We start from the raw sequence: 22,304 nt of genomic DNA, 5'->3' as shown, positions 1-22,304 counted from the left end.
AAGCAATTACGTTTCAATGTCTTATCGAATGACGGTGTGTGACATTCCTGATGGTAAACAGTTCGGATGGGAACGTTCAATTTGGTGGACTCTCGATGTTGTTTTTTAAAAAGGAAGCAGACTTCGTGCCTGTACAAGAGATCACTTCGTATCTTTCTTTATTTATATTTTTTGACATCTCAGGTCCGTGTCTGTCTCTCTGGAAAACTCATTTCGTTTCCGCATATTAATCATCAACAGCGGTAAATTTCTATGATCACTTCTTCGATAGAATTGTGATACCTACTCGACTCTATAACAGACAGAAAATATCCCTTCCTTTTCTTTCGATGGGATCCTCCTACACTATACAACCAAGATTCAAATAAAAGTCTGATATTGGCTGAAGAAAACGGATCTATCTATCCTTCGGTATTCTACTGTGTCCTATAGATACCCTTGACATTGGGACGGAGGTTTGTTATTTTAGGACAGTAGCTCAGGTGGATAAGGACTGAACAGGAAGTGCGTAGTGACTTTCTTTAAAGAGCCTTTCGGGTAGTCACCTGAAGGCGTCTACGAAACTAAAAAAGACATAAATACTAAAAAAATGTGTATTTAAATGCTACTGCTACAATTGCACATCAGCAGAATAGTGGGAGGAGCCAGTCAAAGAGATTCCATATCAGCAAAACAATTCTCAGCAGATCCTTAGACTACGAACACGGAGAAAGACCCAGCCGTATGTGAACCACGTACGCTATATTAATGACGTTCTACTGTTCGCAACTAGTACAGGCAAACAAACAGAAAATCGCAGTAGGGAAAGTTTGAAAACTGACCTGGAAATGATTTGCATATGAGACTACAGAAATGTACAAACGACACATCGAAAAGACAATACTAAAAATTAACAATGAGTCTTAAAAATAAGTGATGAGATATTTTGTGTAGAGTGATTGAATAAGATGGGTGAACAGGAAGAGAAATAAACGGAAGAGTAGAAATATCATGCAGTACTTTTGGACGTTAATGGTGACCCACTGAGAGCCTGGAAAGGAAAGGCAAGGATCATGGAATCATCCTAAGGGAAAGATGTAATTATGACCACAATAAAAACGGAGGTGGTCTCAACGTATTGCCAGACAAGACGATGGTTGATGTATCAAGAAATTACTTTCCAAGAGATGACGACGAAGTGATGGACGGTTGGTGGAGACCATTCGAAAAAAAAAATGCGTTGCACATGGATGCGTACAGACTGCGATGTACGGAGAAGTCTGTAAGGAGCACTGACGTTGAAATCAAGTTAACTAAGACCTGCTAAAAGGATTCTACAGTACTCTTTGCACGGCAGAACGTTGTACCATCATAAAGATACAGGTGACAGTAGTTAAGTTTTTAAAATCTGGTGATGGGGTCCTGAGAATGGATGATGAGAAACCGCGATAATGATAAAAGTAGGTCCATTGAATACGCAGCGTTATCACGTCTAGAAGTGGCACTAGAGTAGCGGCTTGACAACGACCTGCCAAGAACTCGAATAAGATTGCAAAATGAATCGGCCTACAGAAAATATTGCTGAGAGTTTCCTTTAAGTATCTAGCGGCCAGTTGAAAACCCCTTTAAAGCAAATAGATTTTATCAGAACCACCAACTTCTGCTATCGTTGAGAAATGCAGCAAAAAAGACTGCGGTAAGAAATATCCAGCGCTGTAAGAAATGTTTCGTGGTAGGTGCAACCGACTGTGTGATAAAGGCAAAGGAGAAACCGCAGACAGGATGAAGCGACAAATGTTCTAAAATGCATTATTTAGACACGCTGATTTTCTGGTGTCACAGATACTTCTGTTCTCTGACAAATATTTCATTTACTTGTAAACCAGGGAAAATGTTTCTTGTTGCTTATCCCAATCCTACGCAAGGACTTCAGAAAGATGTCATCCAACGCTAAGACCACTGTGTAAGAAGAGTGAGGCATTGTCACATTGTCAGAAGAGACTCTATGTTCTAGGGTTTTCCAGGAGATACAGTTCAGCAGAAGTATGGAAACCAGGTGAATCACAGAGTGTGAATGAAACTGCGCGACAACTAAAAAAATACTCCAAAGTTACAGCACAGGAAAGAGTACGATGTTTGCTGAGAAAACGTCTAAACTGCACAGCTATTCACCGTGATCTTCTGGCGGTATGTGGACCAAATCCAATGTCTGGTCCAGTCCTATTTAAAAGGTGCCAACAATTTGATCAGTTTCCAACGGACATGGATGATGCTAATGCAGAAGGAAGGTCGTCGACATCAGCCACAGACGACAATGTCCAGGGAATCTTGTTGGCAAGCTGAAAGAACATTTGGGAAGAAAAACAGTTTATAACGATGAGGGCGCTCACAAAGCGGTTGTCGAATGCCTCTGTGACCAAGTAGCAGATTTCTGTCGTCTAGGAATTGAACGACTGGTCGGTCGCTCCGACAGTTGGTTCCAGGGACACGATAACTATGCTGAATGAACACTGAGGTGACAAAAAATAATGGGACAGCAACACGCACACATACAGATGGTGACTGTATAGCGCAAAAAAGCTATAAACAGAAACAGTGCAATGGCGGAGCAATCATTTGTACTCAGGTGATTCACATCAAAATGTTTCCAACGTGATAATGGCCGCAGGAAGAGAATTATAAAACTGACGCGGAATGTTAGTTGGTACTAGACGCATGGGACATTCCATTTCGAAAATCATTAGGAAGTTCAATATTCCGTGATCCACAGCATCAAGAGCGTGTCGAGAACACCACATTTCAGGCATTACCTTTCACCATGGACAACGCAGCGGGCTACTACCTCCACTTAACGACCGAGAGCAGCGGAATTTGCGTTGTCGGTGCTAACAGACAAGCAACACTGCGTGAAATAACCACAGAAATAAATGTGGCCCGTACGACGGACGTATCCGATAGTGAGACGAAATTTGGCGTTAAAGGGCTATGGCAGCAGGCGACTGACATGTGTGCCTTTGCTAACAGCACGACGTTGCCTTCAGCGCCTCCTTTTGGATCATGACCATTACAGCTGGACCCTAGACGACTGGAAAACCGTGGCCTAGTAAGCTGAACCACAGTTTTTAATTGGTAAGAGCTGATGGTAGGATTCGAATGTGACGCAGACCCCACAGAGCCAAGGACCCAATTGTCAACAAGGCACTGTGGAGGCTGGTGGCGGATCCATAATGGTTTGAACTGTGTTGAAATGGAATGGACAGGGTCCTCTGGTCCACCTTAACTGATCAGCGGCTGGAAATCGTTACGTTAGGCTACTTGTTTCCAAACAACGATGGAATTTTTATGTATGTCAATGCACCATGCCACCAGGTCACAGTTGTTCACGATTCGTTTGAAGAGCGTTCTGGACAGGACAATTCGAGAGAAAGCTCCGGCTATCTAGATTGCCCGAAGTGAAGCCCATCGAACATTTATGGGACATAATAGAGAGATCAGTTCGTGTACACAGTTTTGCACCAGGAACACTTTCGCAGTTATAAACCGCTTTATGGGCAGCATGGCTCAATATTTATATGATGTGTTGAGTCCACACCATGTCGAGTTGCTGCACTACACCAGGCAAAATGTATGTATGTATCGCTTGAGCCTTGGTCGCGCAGCTTGAGCAGGGTCGGCACTGTTACAATCAGATTTGGCACCCCGTAACCCCCCCCCCCCCCCCCCTCACGAGTTGAAATCAGTGTACCCCAGCTGTCTGTGTTTAGTGTAAATCATGAAGCAGTGCAAACGTGTTTCAAATGTCTGCAACTCGTGTAACTGAGGTGGGATGTGGTGACCACCCCAGTATTCACTTTGCGGGATGTGGAAAACCGCCTAAAAACCACACCCAGGCTGGCCGGCACACCGGCCCTCGTCGTTAATCCGCCAGGCGGATTCGATCTGGGGCCGGCGTGCCTACCCTACTCCAGGAAACAGCGCATTTACGCTCTCGGCTAACCTGGCAGTTCACACCGGGCAGAAGGTCTGATACAGTATTAGGAGGTATGTCACGAGTTGTGTCATCTCATTGTATCTGTGCAGCTTTTAAATGTAATGCAGCGCACAAAGAAACTTACTTGGCTTGCAGTAATAATGTATCACCTACTTTTTGAAGTCCTCTTATATGTTAAGCAAATGCATAAATTTAATATGCAAATCTCTCTGGTAAAATCAGTTATGAGCGAAATTCTGAAACTACCATGGAAAGGTTGAACTATTAAACATTGATATCAGAACCATTCTGTGAGTAGCATGAATCGTTTTTATGAGAACTAAGTCTTTCGCGACGGCACAGTCGTATAAAACATTCTCGGACTTCTTGCCGCGTCAATCTTCGGCCCCCTCACTCGCGCAGTTCACTGACTCGTTTCATCTCATTTGTGAAATGCGTGTCTTGTGTCAACGGGCACAGCACTTCGGTGCAGCAGTCATCTGACGTGCTAGATAACAGCCTGCTCTGACATCCATTACCTTCGAGTCAGTCTCACTACAAATTCCGTCACATCGTGAGAATATGCCAGAGTGAAGACCATGCACACCTCGAGTCGAAGCGACTTTCCGCTCGCCTATGTGCGGATAATAAGGCCGATGCCGCCACTTGCGAAGAATCCCTAGAACTATCACGGCTAGTTAACAACCCTATTCACTCTCAGTACGGTTTCCCCAGAGTACGTTTGAAATTCGCACGATTTTCTTTCTTATGCACACACGTTAGTTAATTGGTCGGCAGCTATATTGTCGTCCCACTTCTACATCTACATCTACACCTACTTCCATACTCAGCAAGCCACCTGACGGTGTGTGGCGGAGGGTATCTTGAGTACCTCTGTCGGTTCTCCCTTCTATTCCAGTCACGTATTGTTCGTGGAATGAAAGATTGTCGGTATGCCTCTGTGTGGGCTCTAATCTCTCTGATTTTATCCTCATGGTCTCTTTGCGAGATATACGTAGGAGGGAGCAATATACTGCTTGACTCCTCGGTGAAGGTATGTTCTCGAAACTTCAACAAAAGCCCGTACCGAGCTACTGAGCGTCTCTCCTGCAAGTCTTCCACTGGAGTTTATCTATCATCTCCGTAAAGCTTTCGCCATTACTAATTGATCCTGTAACGAAGCGCGCTGCTCTCCGTTGGATCTTCTCTATCTCTTCTATCAATCCTATCTGGTACGGATCCCACACTGGTGAGCAATATTCAAGCAGTGGGCGAACAAGTGTACTGTAACCTACTTCCTTTGTTTTCGGACTGCATTTCCTTAGGATTCTTCCGATGAATCTCAGTCTGGCATCTGCTTGATGGACGATCAACTTTATATGATCATTCCATTTTAAATCACTCCTAATGCCTACTCCCAGATAATTTATGGAATTAACTGCTTCCAGTTGCTGACCTGCTGTATTGTAGCTAAATGATAAAGGATCTTTCTTTCTATGCATTCGCAGCACATTACACTTGTCTACATTGAGATTCAATTGCCATTCCCTGCACCATGCGTCAATTCGTTGCAGATCCTCCTGCATTTCAGTACAATTTTCCATTGTTACAACCTCTCGATATACCACAGCATCATCCGCAAAAAGCTTCAGTGAACTTCCGATGTTATCCACAAGGTCATTTATGTATATTGTAAATAGCAACGGTCCTGCGGCACACCTGAAATCACTCTTACTTCGGAAGACTTCTCTCCATTGAGAATGACATGCTGCGTTCTGTTATCTAGGAGCTCTTCAATCCAATCACACAATTGGTCTGATAGTCCATATGCTCTTACTTTGTTCATTAAACGACTGTGGGGAACTGTATCGAACGCCTTGCGGAAGTCGAGAAACACGGCATCTACCTAGGAACCCGTGTCTATGGCCCTCTGAGTCTATGAGCTGCAATAAAGAAACTGTTCTACCTTTTTCATACTTTTTATCTGTTTTACCAATTACCAATGTATAACAGGATTATTTCCACTAATAATGCGTATTATTGATTGACGATGGAAAAGCTGTTTCAGCTTTCATTCGTGCTGACAAATGTAGAAAAATCAACTATAATTTCTCTAAGTGTTTCTTGTCTGTAACTCATGCATCCTGTCCCAGTGCATTCACACATCAAGTTTGGGCAGGACCATCTGCAGTAAGACTTGAAGTCCAATGCTGCCTCTGTCATGGTGACAGGAGAAATATACTGGAGGGGAGACATTACTTATCTGTGAGAAAGGAAAAGAAGTGAAACGGGAAAAGTAAAAGCCAAGTTACAAAAGTGCTGCTAATACACGTTATTTGTAGCTTCTGCTGTATATTTCGCAGTCAACTCAAATGGCTTTAAAATATTCGAAATATTGTCGCTTTTGAAACTACCACTTTACTATACGCTACAGAGGTATATTGCCTTACGCCGAATATGACACCTACAGATCACTATTTTTCACACTACTTTAGCTGACGAGATGAGATGCCAGCATCTTTCGTCGGTACCCACCTATCTTATCAAACGACTGACACTGATACCGAAATTAGGAATCTCTTATCTCGCTTTAGTCACAAAAGGATTCTTGTTAATGTTTTCTCGGCACTAGAGCATCTAGTGGGGTGTCAACTTCTCAGAATTTTGCAGGTATCGAGGAACGCTTCTGCTTCCACTTTATCTAGGCGTTATGATGGATTCTTCTGAATTCTAGATAAGAACGTGAGCGCCTGGTTCTCTAAAGGGCTATTTCTGGGTGTTTCGACCTTTTAGTGGTCTTCTTTTCCACTATAATAAGTAGTATCTGTTCATATAGAGTGCTCCTGCAATTCATGTTGTTAAACAATTTTGATGCGGTAGCGCACCTCCCCTGGAGGTGCAAATGACTTTCGGTAATGTTTGGATAGCAGGATAGTGGCGCACAGTTGCTGATCATCTGATTTCGGTTCCACATTCTAGGTTACAAGCGAAAGTTCTGTGCAGAATATTCTAGATGCATCAGAGCAGAATGTTCTAGTGGAACATGGTGCGACCCTAAGTTAATGACAAGGATGGCTGCATTGAAAAGTGAGTTATAATGCTCCGAAAATAGTGTGGGAACAAATGAAATATGTTATTTGCATGTTGAAAATTTATTTCTTGTAAAACTATTGAGAGTAATTCGCCGTTCTGATGATTAAATCAAACGCAGTAACCTCTTTACAGTTTCGTGAATGAACAGAACTGAAATCTCTTATCATCTCCTATTTTGCAGCTATACGCAGTACTCTATTTCTGGGGGAACGCTGGTGGACGCGCATCCATGAACTTTTCTGTCCGGAATGTAACTTCCTGTTGCTGTTGGAAAACTTAAAAAAGTTCGCCAACGATTTATCTCACGGTCGTAAATCGGATTTATTTCGTTTTTAATTACGATGTAGTTTTGTAGGTAAATAAGTAATCAGCTATATTGAAAAACTGAGTAATTGTCGCTGCATTAAATCTAGTGTAGAGTACCCCAAAACTCTGTTTAGAAAAATAACAGTGTCTGTAGTAATACATAGAGAGACACTACACTTCATAGTCTCATATTGCTGCCATCTACGTGACAATATTATACTGATAACAAAATGACTGATCTGTCGAGGGTAACATATCACCACATCAGCTACGACTCTGGCAAGGGGACATGGCCACTGTTAAGTCTCCTTTTGCCTTTTGAACGAGCAAGAAAGACTGCAGCTAATATTCTCATTTTTAAACCTTATCCTTTCCTTCTTCTAGCAGCTGCCTAGTTATCTTCAAGAAGACTGTTATCAAACATAGCTGCATCTACAGTATGATTAGTGGCACATGGTTTACTGCCTTTTCCACCACTTTAACTTGAAAGTCAACGAAACGTCCAACTCTAAAAAAACTTAAGCAGAAGATAAACAAGTGTGCGACATTCTCACGAATCAAAAATAACTTATGGAACGCATAGTAGTGTCACAAAGAATTAGCAGTTGAGACTATTTCCATTACCAAGGCTTTAATACGCCTGTAGCACAAATCATTTTCGATATTCCTTGTAGTTCAAATAAACGAAATATCTTAGGTTTCTGCAACCCTCCTGAAGAACCAGACATGGTTTATGGCTATAACCAACTACTTCTCTCACTTTCGGAAAATTGTTACTTACAAATCGCCAAGTAAAGAAAATCTCGAAAAAAATGTCATTAGTTCGATACTCCCTGTTCATCCGAATGTGCTTTATCAACGATATTTAATTTTCTGGAAATGTTTCTTATCACGTTCTGAGTCAAAATTCGTAGTAATCCCACACTCAGGGAATGACCGTAATGAAGCAGGTGCGGGAATCCTGCACAGCCGCTCTTGGGAAGACCCTAGTGGAGGTGGTTTGTCATTGCTTCCGCCTACTCGTTATGTGTCGTGTGGAGGATTGTGACGAGTGGTTGTATAGTGTGAGGCTGGGTTCGTGATGCTGTAGATGAAGGAAAGGGCGAGGACGGGACCCCGTGCTAGCACGTAAGCTACTCCTCTCCCAAATAGCAGAAAGGGTGGCGCCGGGCTTAACATTCCCATCCGATGGACGGATCATAGTCAACAGTGACGCATACCTTCAGTTCATGACATACTGAGGAGAGATTTGCAATTAAATCCATGGCTTTGGTGCAAAGCCTAGCGATCAGGAACGCAACGCCACCATCTCTGCACCTCTTACCGGCCCAATGAAGAATTTCGTCCACCAGCGGGATTCGAACCGGCTTACCTCCGGGTTGAGCGCCGCAGGCGTGCTTTAGTTTCATTTCGGTTATGGTTGCGGGACCTGTACTGCCTAATAAGCAGAAACTGAAGTGGAAATATTTGATCATGGGAAAAGTCAAACGACGACACTTTTTTGAAGAATATTTCCTATCGCCAGACGATCACACTGGCCAAAGGGCAACACGACGAGAAGGTAACCTTATCACGGACGCTCAGAAGCACTCAAAAAAAAAAAAAAAAAAACCTTCACTAAAGGAGAACTGTTGTTCATCTAGCGGAACGAGTGTGAGATGTTTGATACGAGGGTATTATCTACAGATGATCCACAGCATTTGCTATACGGATCTCTTGGGAATAACTCGTGGAGCAGCGATACCACCACGAGGCCAGTAATCTTGTGTGGGAGCTCTCCAAATTCTTTGCATCACCTTAGAGCACTCCTTGATAAAGCGAAAGAAATTACAGATAGCGGATATCGGATGCTGCCTCTGTATCACGACCAGTACACGTGACGCTTCTACAAGATGAGCGGTTCGAATTTCACGGGACAAAGGAGAATCTTTCAAGTACTTGTAAGCTTTAGCCTATCTCGTGGAGGAAGGAAATTCCAGAGTGGTTCGGTTTACCCAGTGGTAGAGAGCCACAATCACAAATGCTACACTGTCTATATCCTCCTCCTCGTCCATTTCAACAGGTTTCGTATTTCCTTCGTAACGGATGTTTTCTCATGTTGCTAGTCACACTTTGTAAGCAGCAATAAAACACTTGGATGTTTCTGCACTCAGGTGTATGCCGACGAAAGTGATTACGAAAGTGGTTCAAAATGCTTCAAATGGCTCTGAGTACTATGGGACTTAACATCTGAGGTCATCAGTCCCCTGGAGCTTAGAACTACTTAAACCTAACTAACCTAAGTATACCACACACGTCCATGCCCGAGGCAGGATTCGAACCTGCGACCGTAGCAGTGGCGTGGTTCCGGACTGAAGCGCCTAGAACCGCTCGGCCACCGCGTCCGGCTATGACAGTGGACTAGTATTATGAAACAACGAGATTCCAATTCCTGCTCGGTCATCCAAATGGAAGTTTTCATGTGTTCCCTATAAAGGTGAAGGAGAATGTCTGGTTGGTTCTTCTGAAAAGCCCACGACCGATTTCTTCTCCATTCTTGTTCAATCCCAGATTGTGCTCCACCTATAATGACTTTGTCGTCGACGTGACGTTAAACTGTAATCGCTTTTTACTTTCCACTGCTATTTAAGAATGGGACTGCCATAACGTGATGAGCTTCAAGACACCTAAAATTTGCACCGCAAATATTGCGGAAATGGAAAGTGCTATCGATGTGCGGTTTTCGCAGAATGAATTGATAGTTAGTGGCTCCTACTGATAGCCGATAAACAGATTGTATTAACACCTAGGAAGCATATTTTTGTGCAAACAGGCACTTTTTTGAATGGAATAATGCCTATTCACATCAACAAACCAAAAGTGGGGTAAATTAGAATGTCAATCGTATTTTATGCAGAAGTCTATTGCAAGCCTTTTACGAGACATCGTATTTTGGAAAGTTTCCTCACCGACACTTATCTGTGCAATTCAACCGGCTTAGTTGTTAGGAACGATGTTGTTATGTTTGCTTACAGTGTGTGTGTGTGTGTGTGTGTGTGTGTGTGTGTGTAAGGAGTGCATCGCGACCTGCTACTCAGTCAATGTGTGACAGTCCAAGCAGTAATTAGAATTAATTTTAATACCTACAGTTGCTGACGGGCGTTGATATATATCAACGGGAACAGGTGAAAATGTGTGCCTCGACCGGGACCTGAAACCGGGATCGTTTGCTTACAAGGCACACGCTCTATCCATCTGAGCCACCGAAGGCGTAGAGGATAGTGCGACTGCAGGGACTATCTCGCGCACGCCTCCCGCGAGATCCACATTCTCACCTTGTATGTCCACACACTACATTCGTAGTGTCCCACCCCAACACACTCATTACTAGTGGAAGACATTCTTACCAAGTCCCGTAAGAGTCCGGGGAATATGTGTGCATCCGCACAGAAGGAGGAGGTCATGGCCGGTATGGCCAGAACTATATACTTGTATGGATATGGTGTCTGTTCTTTCGGACGTGTCCGTGTCCGTGTGTGTGTGTGTGTGCGTGTGTGTGTGTGTGTGTGTGTGTGTGTGTGTGTTTGTGTTAAAAACTGGATTTTTTGTGTTTTGGAAACAACTTATTCCTTCGTCTGCATCACTGTTAACTCCGTCACAATAATGTTATATACTTATGTTAGTTATTTTTTCAGTCCCCAAAACATTTCTCGAACTCGATCTTTGGAACAACTTTTAGTTCTCTCAGCGATGCTTTGTTTGTAAAACGACGGTTCATTTATTTTTTGTTTACTTCTGGTAACAGGAAAATGTCACGTTGGGCCATGTCTGGCTAATATGGAGGCTTCGACATCATAACAGTGTTGTTTTTTGTTCAGAACGAATAGCCATGAATTATCTGCCGCAAATCTGGCCGATTTTATAGTACTCCTTCACGCAAACGCTGTTGAACTTCTAAGCAGTACTTCTTGTTCATGGTTCGACCTTGTGGCAAGAACTCATGGTTCACTACACCGTTAAAATCGAGATAAACTGTGGGTGTACTCTTTACATTTGACAGCAATTATCTAGCCGTTTTCGGTGTTGCCGACCCAGAATGCTTCTTGATGGTTTAGCCTCAGTTTCGACGTCATATCTGTAAACCCATGTTTAGTCATCTGTTATGATATGTTTCGGTTGTTTTACATCGCTGTCGTTTTCATTTAGCCATCAGCAAGCAACTTGCGTTCGGCGCTATTTTTCCTCGAAATTTAACAACTGCGAAACCAACTTTGCCTTCACACGTTGCATTTCTAAAACATTCGAAAAAGTTTCACGGAATGCGCTAACTGATATGACAACAACATCAGCGACTTCTCGATCCGGCGATCGTTCATAATCATTTCTTTCACTTTTTCCACAACCTCGTAGGTTTGTGATTTGCTGGTGGGATGCTGGTGCGTAGAGGACCTCCTTCGAAACGCTTATACCAGTCATTTTGCAGACGAGCCATAGGCAATAGTTTACATTTCTAAAACTTTGCTGCAAAATTTAATACATATCCTCTGATCGATTTTTTAACAACAGACTAAATAAACATCGAAGTGGCTAACACGGTACTTTTCAGATAAGTTTCCAACACAAGAATGATAAAACTGTGATAAAATCTCACATACACACGTACTATATATCGATTACAGCTAATTTCATTTCTCGATCCTCAGTTTACAATCTCTTGGGCAGTCCTAGACTCCATATCTTCCTTGAAGTCTCTCACGCATCTTCCAGTCAATCAATCTCATTCTGTTTTTGCCTTTGGGATCCACCTTCATACATTCTTAGGCCATTTATTATCATACACTCGGTTTAGACATCCAGGCGACAGCATCCCTTTCCTTTTAGCAGCTTCCATGATACTCCTGGCTTAATTATTTCTGATATGGTCTACTGTGTAGACTACAGCCCTTCGTTAGTTAGCTACGTGTTCCATGGATCATTTTAACGATTTTTTTTTCTCGAAATGATATGGAACGAATCCGTTTACAGCATATGCATAAGTGTTCAACTTTTTATTAATGAATCTATATTTTACAGACCTTGTCATGCATATCCAAAAAATACTAGAATTATTTCTTTATAAGTAAAAATTCGTCTGTACAATAGAAAGAGTTGTCTAGAAGAAATAATTTTTGTTTGAACTGATTACTTATTTTGCTGCTGTTATCTTATTTGGCAAATAATCAAAGATTTTTGTTGCTGGATACTGAACACATTTCTGAGCGACGGACAGCTTCAAAAACGCATAATAAAGACAGTTTTTTTCTTCTGGTCATGTAGGTATGAATCTCACTATCTGATGGATTTTATACAACAATTTTCTTTAAATTTATATGCATACCTTCTTGAGAGGAACGTACAAGATGACTGAGGGAGAAAACCAAATACTGTTTTTACTACTCGGTTTTGTGAGGTCAGAACTTTGAGTTACTTCAGAAAATTATTCCATATGGCATTATCGCGTGGAAATAAGCAGTATGTATTAGGACGTAGATTCGTTTATTTTCAAGACTAGAAATTGTACGAAGAGAAAAAGTAGCTGAACTTAATGGTTTGATCAGCTCAGTAATGTGCTTCTCCCAGGTCAAGTTTTCTTCAGCAAGTACACTCAACAATTTGGAACATTCTACCCTATTTAGTGACTCCATTTCACGTGCTACATCATTTGTTGGTATGACTCTGTTTTTTGTACAGAACTGAGTATACTGCGTTTTCCCAATATTTCAGAAGAGCCCATTTTCAGAGAATCGCTTAATAAATCTTTCAAAAGTGACAGTAACAATCTCTTGTATTGCTTTCTCTCTAATGGGTACATTTATAACAATAGTATGATCTGCAAAAAATAAATACTCTGTTTGTTGAATGTTGAGTTAGTGGTTATTTACATACATAAGTAATAGGAGTGAACTCAAAATTGAACCATGTGGGACACTCTTAGTGATCTCTCCCCAGCCACCAAAACATTCTAACTGCCAAAAATTGTTTGGATTATGCAGCAGCACAAAGTTTTTGCCTTTTGTTTATTAAGTGTAATTCATATCAATTGTATGTATAGCTATCGATTCCCTAAAACTGGAATTTTTCTAAGAGTGTAACATGATCTGCACATTCAGAGCGCTTGGAAGGATCACAAACAGTTACAACTGGTGTTATTTTATTACTTAAGGGTTGTAATATTTGATGAGCGAATGTATAAATATTGCCCTCAATCGAGCAGTGCTCCTGGAATCTAATATGTGATGTGATCGCTTCTAATTAAATGTGAGAGTACTTCTGAGCACATTTCTTTTTCCATATTTTTGGAAAAAGACTTCAGTAAAGAAACTGGTTTATGATATTTAAACCTTTCTTATCATCTTTCATCTACAGATGTTTAATAGTGGCATATTTTAACCTGCCTGCAAAAATTCCCTTTGCCAGTTACGTGTTATGTCTACCACTAAGGTCATTAAAACATCTTTTAAAAATTCTGTTTGAAATTCCATCAACGCCTTAGAAGATTTTCATTGCTTTAGAGAATTTTTATGATTAATTTCAGGGAAAGATCTTTGTTTTACTTCTAGTTGTTCAAAGTCCAGTGAAATGATATTTTAAATACATTTTGTTGCTTCATCACCTGAATCATTAGTATTTTTTTGCTGCTGCATTTAGAAAGTGATTTTTAAAAACAGCAAAAAACAGTAACAACTTTGGCATTCACTTCAATTCTGACGGTATCCTATGCACTGACTGGAGCTCAAAGACAAAATATGAACTACGCCATAAAGATCAACAGGAAGAAATGCTTTAATACTCTGCTGTAAGTGGATGATCAAATAATAATTCAAGAAAATGAAAATAACCTGTTTATCACCTTAATTTGTTGGTTTCCAAATATAACAAACACCTTCAGTCAGAAAACAAAGGTTATGGCATTCAAGAGAAAATCGCCTATAAGATCTAAAATTGTAATAAATGATATAATACTGGAAAAGGTAAACCACTTTCAGTATCTCGGCTATAAAATGCAACGAAACTTCGACAATGAAATTGATAACAAGGACATAAAATTTATCACAATATGCGGAACAAATAAAACATAAGTTCCAAAAAAAGGCACGAAAGAAACACAGATGAATTTTTACGAAATTACTGCACTGTCTACTATGCTGTACAGATCTGACCCCTGGGTTCCTACCGAAAGGATGTGAGCAGGATCCTGGCTGTGAAATAAGATGGCTCTGTAGTGTTAAAGGGCACTGCAGAACACTGCTTCAGAAATTAAGACATTAGAAATGAATTACAAGTTGATTCAGTGCCTAAGAAAATAGACCTGCACAGAAACAGATGCTGGGAATGTGTAGCTACTATGGATAAGAATGGATTTCCAAGACAAATTCGTTGTCACAAACCTAGAGGGTCTAGATGGAGAGGAAGACCCTGGAAGAGATGGCTGAACTTTGTTGACCAGAGCAGGTGAAATGACCTAGTAAGAAGTACACTTCCTAGTTAATATTTTTAGGAAATCTATTTTCAAATATTGACACAAATTTACTATTTACTTGATAGAGTTTCACATCAGCATCTCTTTCCAAAAATACCTTATCCCAACCGTCTCTATTATCTTATTCTTAAGACACACTGCTTATTTCCATTAATTCTCCATTTGCAATAATTGAGTGCACATTAATTGCTTCAGACTGAGCATGATCTACAAAAATGTTATCAGTCAGGATTCTGCTAGTTTACTGCACACAAGTTGGAAAATTAAGTACTGAAATCAGATTGAAATAGGAAAATAATGATACCAGTACATTTTTTTCTGTCAGAATATATTAAGAAACCTTCATTGAAATCTACACAAATTACTTTTTCTTGTTGTGTGATGCGTCACTCAATAAAGAATCTAAATGTGAAATAAGCAGCTGAAAGTTTCCTGCAGCAGATCTGTAGACTCTTAGAATTATAAGATAAGTATTCTGCAGTAACAGCTCATAAGTACATGTTCCTAGGCTAGATTTAGACAAAACTGCTTGTTTCAATATTTTTGACATTGTGACAACTTTTATGTACGTTCCGTATTGGTTCCACACGAAAATAATGCTAGTCGTTAATCCCTGGCATTTAACTTCTCTATTCCTGTGATTATGTGGTGTTCGGAGTAGTGTAGAACATGCATAGTTTAGCTCATCTACCTTCTTCTTTAGACCCTTGATGTTCTGTTTTCGTTTCCAGTAATGTAGTTCAACAGATGTCACTTGCATTTCTTTTCTGCTGCTTGTTTTTCAAGAGCATGACTCTCACATACATACTGTTTCCCTTTTGATTCGCAGATAATCTTTTATTTGTGATCTTATTGCTCCAAAATTTTGAGTTTATTTTGGCGAATACACTTGTCCAATACGATTTTTAGTATCTTTTACATTCATTCCATTTATATAGTTACACCTCAACTAAAAGCTTAACTCCGTCCGAACAGGCCTTGGAAGGCTCAAAGGACCGACCGGCCGCCGTGTCATCCTCAGCCCACAGGCATCAATGGGTGCGGATATGGAGGGGCATGTAGTCAGCACACCGCTCTCCCGGCCGTAAGTCAGTTTACGAGACCGGTGCCACTACTTCTCAATCAAGTAGCTCCTCAGTTTGCGTCACGAGGGCCGAGTGCACCACGGTACCTGACAGGCCTAACTTCGGTTATCTGATAGGAACCGGTGTTACCACTGCGGCATGGCCGTTAGCATATAGTATACAGATATTTAAAAAAGAATAACAGTTAATACTGAAACTCCCAGTACCTGATTTATGCTATTCGTCACTACCCAGTGTCATACACCTATTTATCATAGTGTTTAGTATTAAATCTCACTTTTCATATTCTGCAAACAGCTTCCTTACCATATAGCTACTGTCTTCACTATCTTCGTCAGTTGTCAATAAAGTAGAAGACGTAAAACAGATCTAAGTACACTTAGTACTTTGATTTAGATGTGACCTGTCGTAATATTGGCTGCACTGTACTACTGTACCCGGCTGCATCTACTTTAAAGTATTAGTACGGTTCTCACGTCGGACAAAGCTTAGAGTCTACTGTAGTTTTGTTATTTACCTTTCAATTTAAATTTGAATGCTTGGGGTTTATCACTCAACTTTTTTCAGTTATGCCGGAAGCCTGTTGAATAGTGCACAGGCCTCTTCTGTACATTAGTTAAAGAGGTGCTATCCGGGTGGATATTACTTTTCCATCTAGTGTTCACTGAATGAATGTTACAGTTTATTTTTTTCGAATGCCTTAATATTTTCAACAACAAATCTAACAATGAGATATATGCACGAGGATGGCAGAGTTTTAATTCCTAGATTCTTGAACAACGCTTTACACCAAGGTCGCAGCACGGATCAGTCTGATTTTCTTTGTTAAGACTATTCTTGGTGAGTGCAAAGAGTTCTTCCAAAATATAACACCACACGAAATAACGGGGTGCAAGTATGCAAAATGTCACAGCCGGTAGAGATCATTCTTATAGTGAAAGTAGTAGCATTACGTTTGTGCACAAGATTGTTAACGTGATACTTACAGGAAATCTTTTCATCTACATTCAGTTTCGATTTTAGAATAGTTCCGTGTCTTAAACTGTTTGCACTACCTATAGCTGCAGTTAAGCATTTCTGTTCTCTGAAAGACAGGTGCTGATATTACGGGTCAGTCTTTTGTATAACAAAGCTACTGTGAATTTCCTGATGGAAGTCGTTTTCCTGCACAGGCTGCTTTATTTTGAAATAGTCACTTTATATCATGATTTAGCTGTTAGCTAATTGCTCCCCCTTGGCCATTTTCAACCTACCTCGTGATAAAAACAATATCAAAAGTTACAACAGCTTCAAGAGGAAACAAAAAAATTAAATAAAAAATATGCATACAAAAAAAATTACACAGCTTTGTTAATTGCATCACAGTAAGATATTGTAAGCATACAGTATCATATATTCCACACTTTTAGGTTAAGTATATGTAGTAACATCGTTGATCAAGTGTGTATTCTTTTTGTGTAAGGTTTCTTAGGTTTTTGATGGTGCAGTTGTTTTGTCAAATTTGGCTTTAAGACATTGCCCGCCGTGTGTAATTTCACTTTAATGTTACACTAAAGTATTTTAATGTGTTGTGCGTTGACACATTGACAAAACCCCATAACTGCTGCATTTTCTCATTCTTCATATAGATTTCACATCACAGATACTAAATTGTAACATAATTTGACAATAATATCTCACGAAATTCATATTTTTACTTTTTTCATGTGAATTATGCTCAACAGTGTTGCATATGCATGTTGTGCGCGTAACTACCATGACTAAGAGGAACCGTTGTTAAGGATATGTTACGGCATGCACAGAGACGTGTGGGTTATATGATGCTTTATGTTTACAATTTTTACTGTGATGCACATAACACATATGAGTAAATTTTTATATTTGTATATGTTTTATTTTATTTCTTGTTTCCTCTTGAAGCTGATGTAACCTTTGATGTTATTTCTAACTTGAAAATACCCAAGGGGCGAAATTAGTTCATAGCTAAATCTTGAAATAAAGTGATTATTTCAAGATAAAAACCGCCTAAGCAGGAAAATGACTTCCCTCGAGTGTAATGGACCACCTTCTTTGCTACACCGTTTACATTACATTCCAAGTCTTTCACAATACTCTTTTCGTCTGCAAAGATAAATGTCATCTTAAGTGCGATATCAATACTATATAGGGTGTTTGTTTTAACTTGAGGCAACTAAATAACTCGAAAGAGGCGCATCCTACGAAACGAATGTTCTGGGTAAAAAGTTATTGTTATTAAAGAGAACATCTTTCTGTGCTACAGCTGGCCACCTCCTAACAACTTCTCCTACGTGGGCGGAGTTAATTTTGGATTTTCAAATGGTTAACCCCCCCCCATTTTAACTGCGTATTCGGATACAAGAAAATACGTTTAGTTTACCAAATCGTTGTGTTCCATTCGTGGTAGGTGGCACTGTAATCGACAATGTAAAGTACGCCTGTTTTTGCAATTAAGAACCTACGAATTTCACTTATGATGTAAATGTAAACCTTTGGGTTCTAACGGCTGAGATTGATGTTCAGGCATTACTTGAGTGTTGGAAATGAGACTGCACAGTACAACATGGTTAGCCGTTTCATCGTGTGGCTAGAAACTACGTGTAATGTGATCGAGGAACAACGACATGGACGCAATACTTTTGTGGTTTCTATAGGGATGCTTCATTTCGGTGAGTCCCCTTGCTTCTCTCCATCGGGATGCTTGATTTCGGTGACCATCCGTGGCAGGTGTGCCTTTCACTGTCACTTCACGAACATTTTACGTCATTACAGTGGTTGTCGTTCGTATTCTGCCGATCGCCGTGTAACGGCCAGCGCCAGAGTTACCACTGTTGGATGGTAACATACCCCGACATCAGTCACCCTGATGGCGGGGTTCGAGGGCGGCTACCGAAATAAAGCATCCAGTGGTTTGGGGACTCACCGCAATGAACTCCGTGGGGAACAGAAAACTACGTTGCCATACAAGTAGCTCATTTGCCGGAAATGTCAATTTCTAGCCATGTTATTTGTATTATACAATCAAATTTGCAACTTTCTAGTACCGTTTGAATACAAATATCAGGCGTTAGAACACAAAGGTTTAAATTTACACTGTAAATGATATGTAGAATCAAATGCCTCTGATCTCAACTGCAAAAACAGGCACACTTGATATTTGTAGATACAGCGCTATCTACCACTAATGGCAAACAATGGTTTGGTAAACCGTAAGTATTTTTTGGCGTAGAATCCGAATGTGCAATAAAATGGGGTGGTTTCCATTTGAAAATCAAAGCTGACCCCACCCACGAAGGAGAGGTGGTTAGGAGGTGGCCAGTTGTACCACTGGCAGATGTCCCCTTTACTAATATTAACTTTTCACGTAGAACATTCGTTTCGTAGTATCTGTCGCTTTCGAGATATTTCATACTGTCAAGTGAAAACAATCACGTTGTATATGAAGAAGAGTAACGGTCCAGAACAGAACCCTGTGGTGTCCAACATTTTACATGATCCCAGTCAGATTAAGATCTCTTCCTCGCTTGTTGACAGTGGAGAACAAGCTTCTGGTCGACCCCTCGCGACGGAGATTAGAGTCCTTCCTCGGGCATGTGTGTGTGTGTGTGTATTGTTCTTAGCATAAATTAGTTTAAGTAGTGTGTCAGTCTAGGGACCGATGACCTAAGCAGTTTGATTCCTTAGGAATTCACACACATTTGAACATTTGGAGCTTCTGGTTCCTACTTTCCAGATAAGAAGTGTATCATTCTTGAGATTATGCCCTATTCCCATGATATTCCAACATGCAAAAGTATCAGACGCTCTTGTTTAGGCCATGCTAGACCTCCAGTTCCCAACTTAATGTGTAGCCCTGCTGAAATATGAATATAAGCAAGGCATCACCGGAATAGCCACAGAGGAACTGGTCAAGGAGAGCTGTGCATTCGTGACATGCTGCCGAGTATCCCTTGCTCATGCAGGGAGGAGTGGAAAGTGATTGGGAGAGCCAGAGCCGAGCAGTGAGTGCGAAAGCAGAAGCTGGGTGCTGAGTGAGTCTCGTGCAGGACAAGTGGAGGAACCTCACCTCATGGCCCGGGCCATCTTCTCGTAGGTCATGCGCGGGTTGCCGTGCCGGCGGCCCCACAGCCTGGCCAGCCAGTCGGTGTTGAGGATGCGGAAGATGCCTTGGTCGCGGTTCACCCAGTGGATGCACGGTTCGTTGCGCGGGTCCTCCAGCAGGTTGAGCAGGAAGCGCCACAGCATGACCCGCTCCACGCGGCCTGCTACCCACCGACAGAACAAACCACTCGTAAGCCCCACCGCCGGAAAAGTCATCACACACGTTCCACAAGCCGTCCAAAACCTTTAGGGTCAAAATCCCACAGGCAGTACAGGATCACTCCAAAAGTGAGTACTGTGAGTTGAGGAACCACTGGTCGGGAATGCATTACTAGGTCATGAATTTGAAATAGGCGTGGGGCACATGTTTCCAAAGTGTTAACGTTTCAGCACCGACATTGGTGGCCCCGCTGTCGTCTGTATTCTAGATGAATTTCTTAACACTGAGATTAAAAGAAGTTATTGGTGTAAGAAGGCCAACTGTACTGAATCCATGTGTTATGGTGTTCCACAGTGTGCGTTGATATGGATCTCACATCCAACTGGCAAATACGAGGCTCAGCCATACTACCGTCATATGTGCGTGGATTATGTACAGTTGGTCTTCCATTCGTACTACATGAACTGTTTGTTTTATTAAGCCCCACTGTGTTTACTTTCCCCTTGGCAAAAACAATTTTGAAATTTGTAGAAAGTCTACATTACGCTAACTTAGATGTGTGAACTTAGATGTGTGTCAGTGTAAAATTCCTGCTGACTAGTTAGTTCCAAACACAAGACGAATAATCAATAATTTGTACCCATCTGAAAAGTGTTGTTTGAAACAAAATATGTTTATGGAGAGAAAGAGGTTGGTAGTGTCCTAACCACGTGTACATAAGTACAAAGCTAAATATCCATTTTCCAACCATTAGTTCCTTTTCTCACAGCACTCATCTTAAGGTCCTTGACCATCTGTACAATTTTGACCCTACATTTCTGGGACACCCTATAGAAGATATTGCTAACACTAATACAGATAAGCGGACGGTTCCGCCATTACTCTTCATTATAATCCTAGTGTCTTGTGGGGCATTTCCTCTCTTCAGATCGCTTATGCTTTCATATTGTTGTTTTTACATGTCTCCCTACTAGGCATCCTCCAAATTTTCTATACTTGTAAAACATATGTCCAGAATCGGACAGCATAGGTTTAGATTATACAATAAATACTTACTTTACTTTTTAGTGTCTGGAGATCAAAGCTTTTTCGGTTCAAAATTGGGCTATGTGCAATTCTTCCTTGAATTTCTGCCATAATTGGTGGAGGGTACATTTACTAGTACATTTAGGATAGACCAAGAGATGTTCCGTACGCTGATATTCGCCACAGTCACATTTATTGTCACATTCATTCATGAGGCACCACTCGATCAGGTTTGCCTTCACTGGTGCTACTTCCTTTCCAATTCAGTTCAGCGGACTCCTAATTCTTCATTTCACGTTTTCTAACTGGGCATCTCCTCAATGGAGGGTAGTCTTTTTTGGCAGCTTGATAACTTCTTTGTTCAAGAATCTCTGGTGGGATTTAAGGTCTTCAGGTCCAAAGTAACCCCCGGATGAAGTGGCGTTGATCGAAGGTATGCGAAAGCTATCTAGTGAGTTTATGTTGATATCGGTGAAGAACTTTCACGACATCTTAAGTGATTTTTCACCAGCCGTTCTGATTGTTCAACGATTAGAACGCTTCAGAAAATTTTTAGACCCAGAGGTGTTCTGGTGCGTACATAGAATTTGTTTTCTTTACCATATCAAAGAAAAATTTACAAAGGCTAAACAGTTAAACTTCAGCTCATTGTCTGTGTTTCTCACTATCAACCAACTGTTCGATCAGATCAGATGTAGTACCTTAGTTTTACTGCTCGCCCTGTTTCCCAGGAGGTGTCACTGTCCCCTAAAGAAGTTTCATCTGAAGCTCTATGCATGTGCATGTACACATTTTGATAAACAGAGTCGTAAACCCAATTACTGCGTATTGCCCTGAGCATCACGGAGCACACCTTACATTGGCTCTGTATTCTTTAGATTTAACTATTTATTAGGTTCTGATATGATCTTAAATGTACCACTTTCTGTATCCACAGATTGGTAGCTAGCACACGATCGATAACTGATCGATTGCTTCCGACTGTAAGCTCTTTATTTTCCTAAGAAAATTGAGACATAAGACAAGTTGTCTCTGATGCAGCATAATATGCAATTTTGAATACAGAAC

The 22,304-nt window shown here is 40.9% G+C and overlaps 1 protein-coding gene across 5 annotated transcripts in view; it reads right to left on the bottom strand.

Moving 5' to 3' along the window:
• The window catches only part of LOC126458335 (uncharacterized), a 214,863-nt gene that overhangs the window by 3,093 nt on the left and 189,466 nt on the right, over positions 1–22,304 (bottom strand). For 4 of the 5 annotated variants that reach the window (XM_050095295.1, XM_050095299.1, XM_050095296.1 and 1 more), the window contains exon 4: positions 20,016–20,214. In XM_050095295.1, the coding sequence (XP_049951252.1) occupies positions 20,016–20,214 (199 nt within the window). The remainder of the gene's footprint in view (positions 1–20,015; positions 20,215–22,304) is intronic. The other variant, XM_050095300.1, reaches the window with a different exon arrangement.

The sequence above is a fragment of the Schistocerca serialis genome, chromosome 2 (assembly GCF_023864345.2).
Source record: "Schistocerca serialis cubense isolate TAMUIC-IGC-003099 chromosome 2, iqSchSeri2.2, whole genome shotgun sequence".
Taxonomy (NCBI): domain Eukaryota; kingdom Metazoa; phylum Arthropoda; class Insecta; order Orthoptera; family Acrididae; genus Schistocerca; species Schistocerca serialis.
The sequence above is the reverse complement of the archived record's forward strand: the minus strand, read 5'-3'. Positions and strand labels throughout refer to the sequence as shown.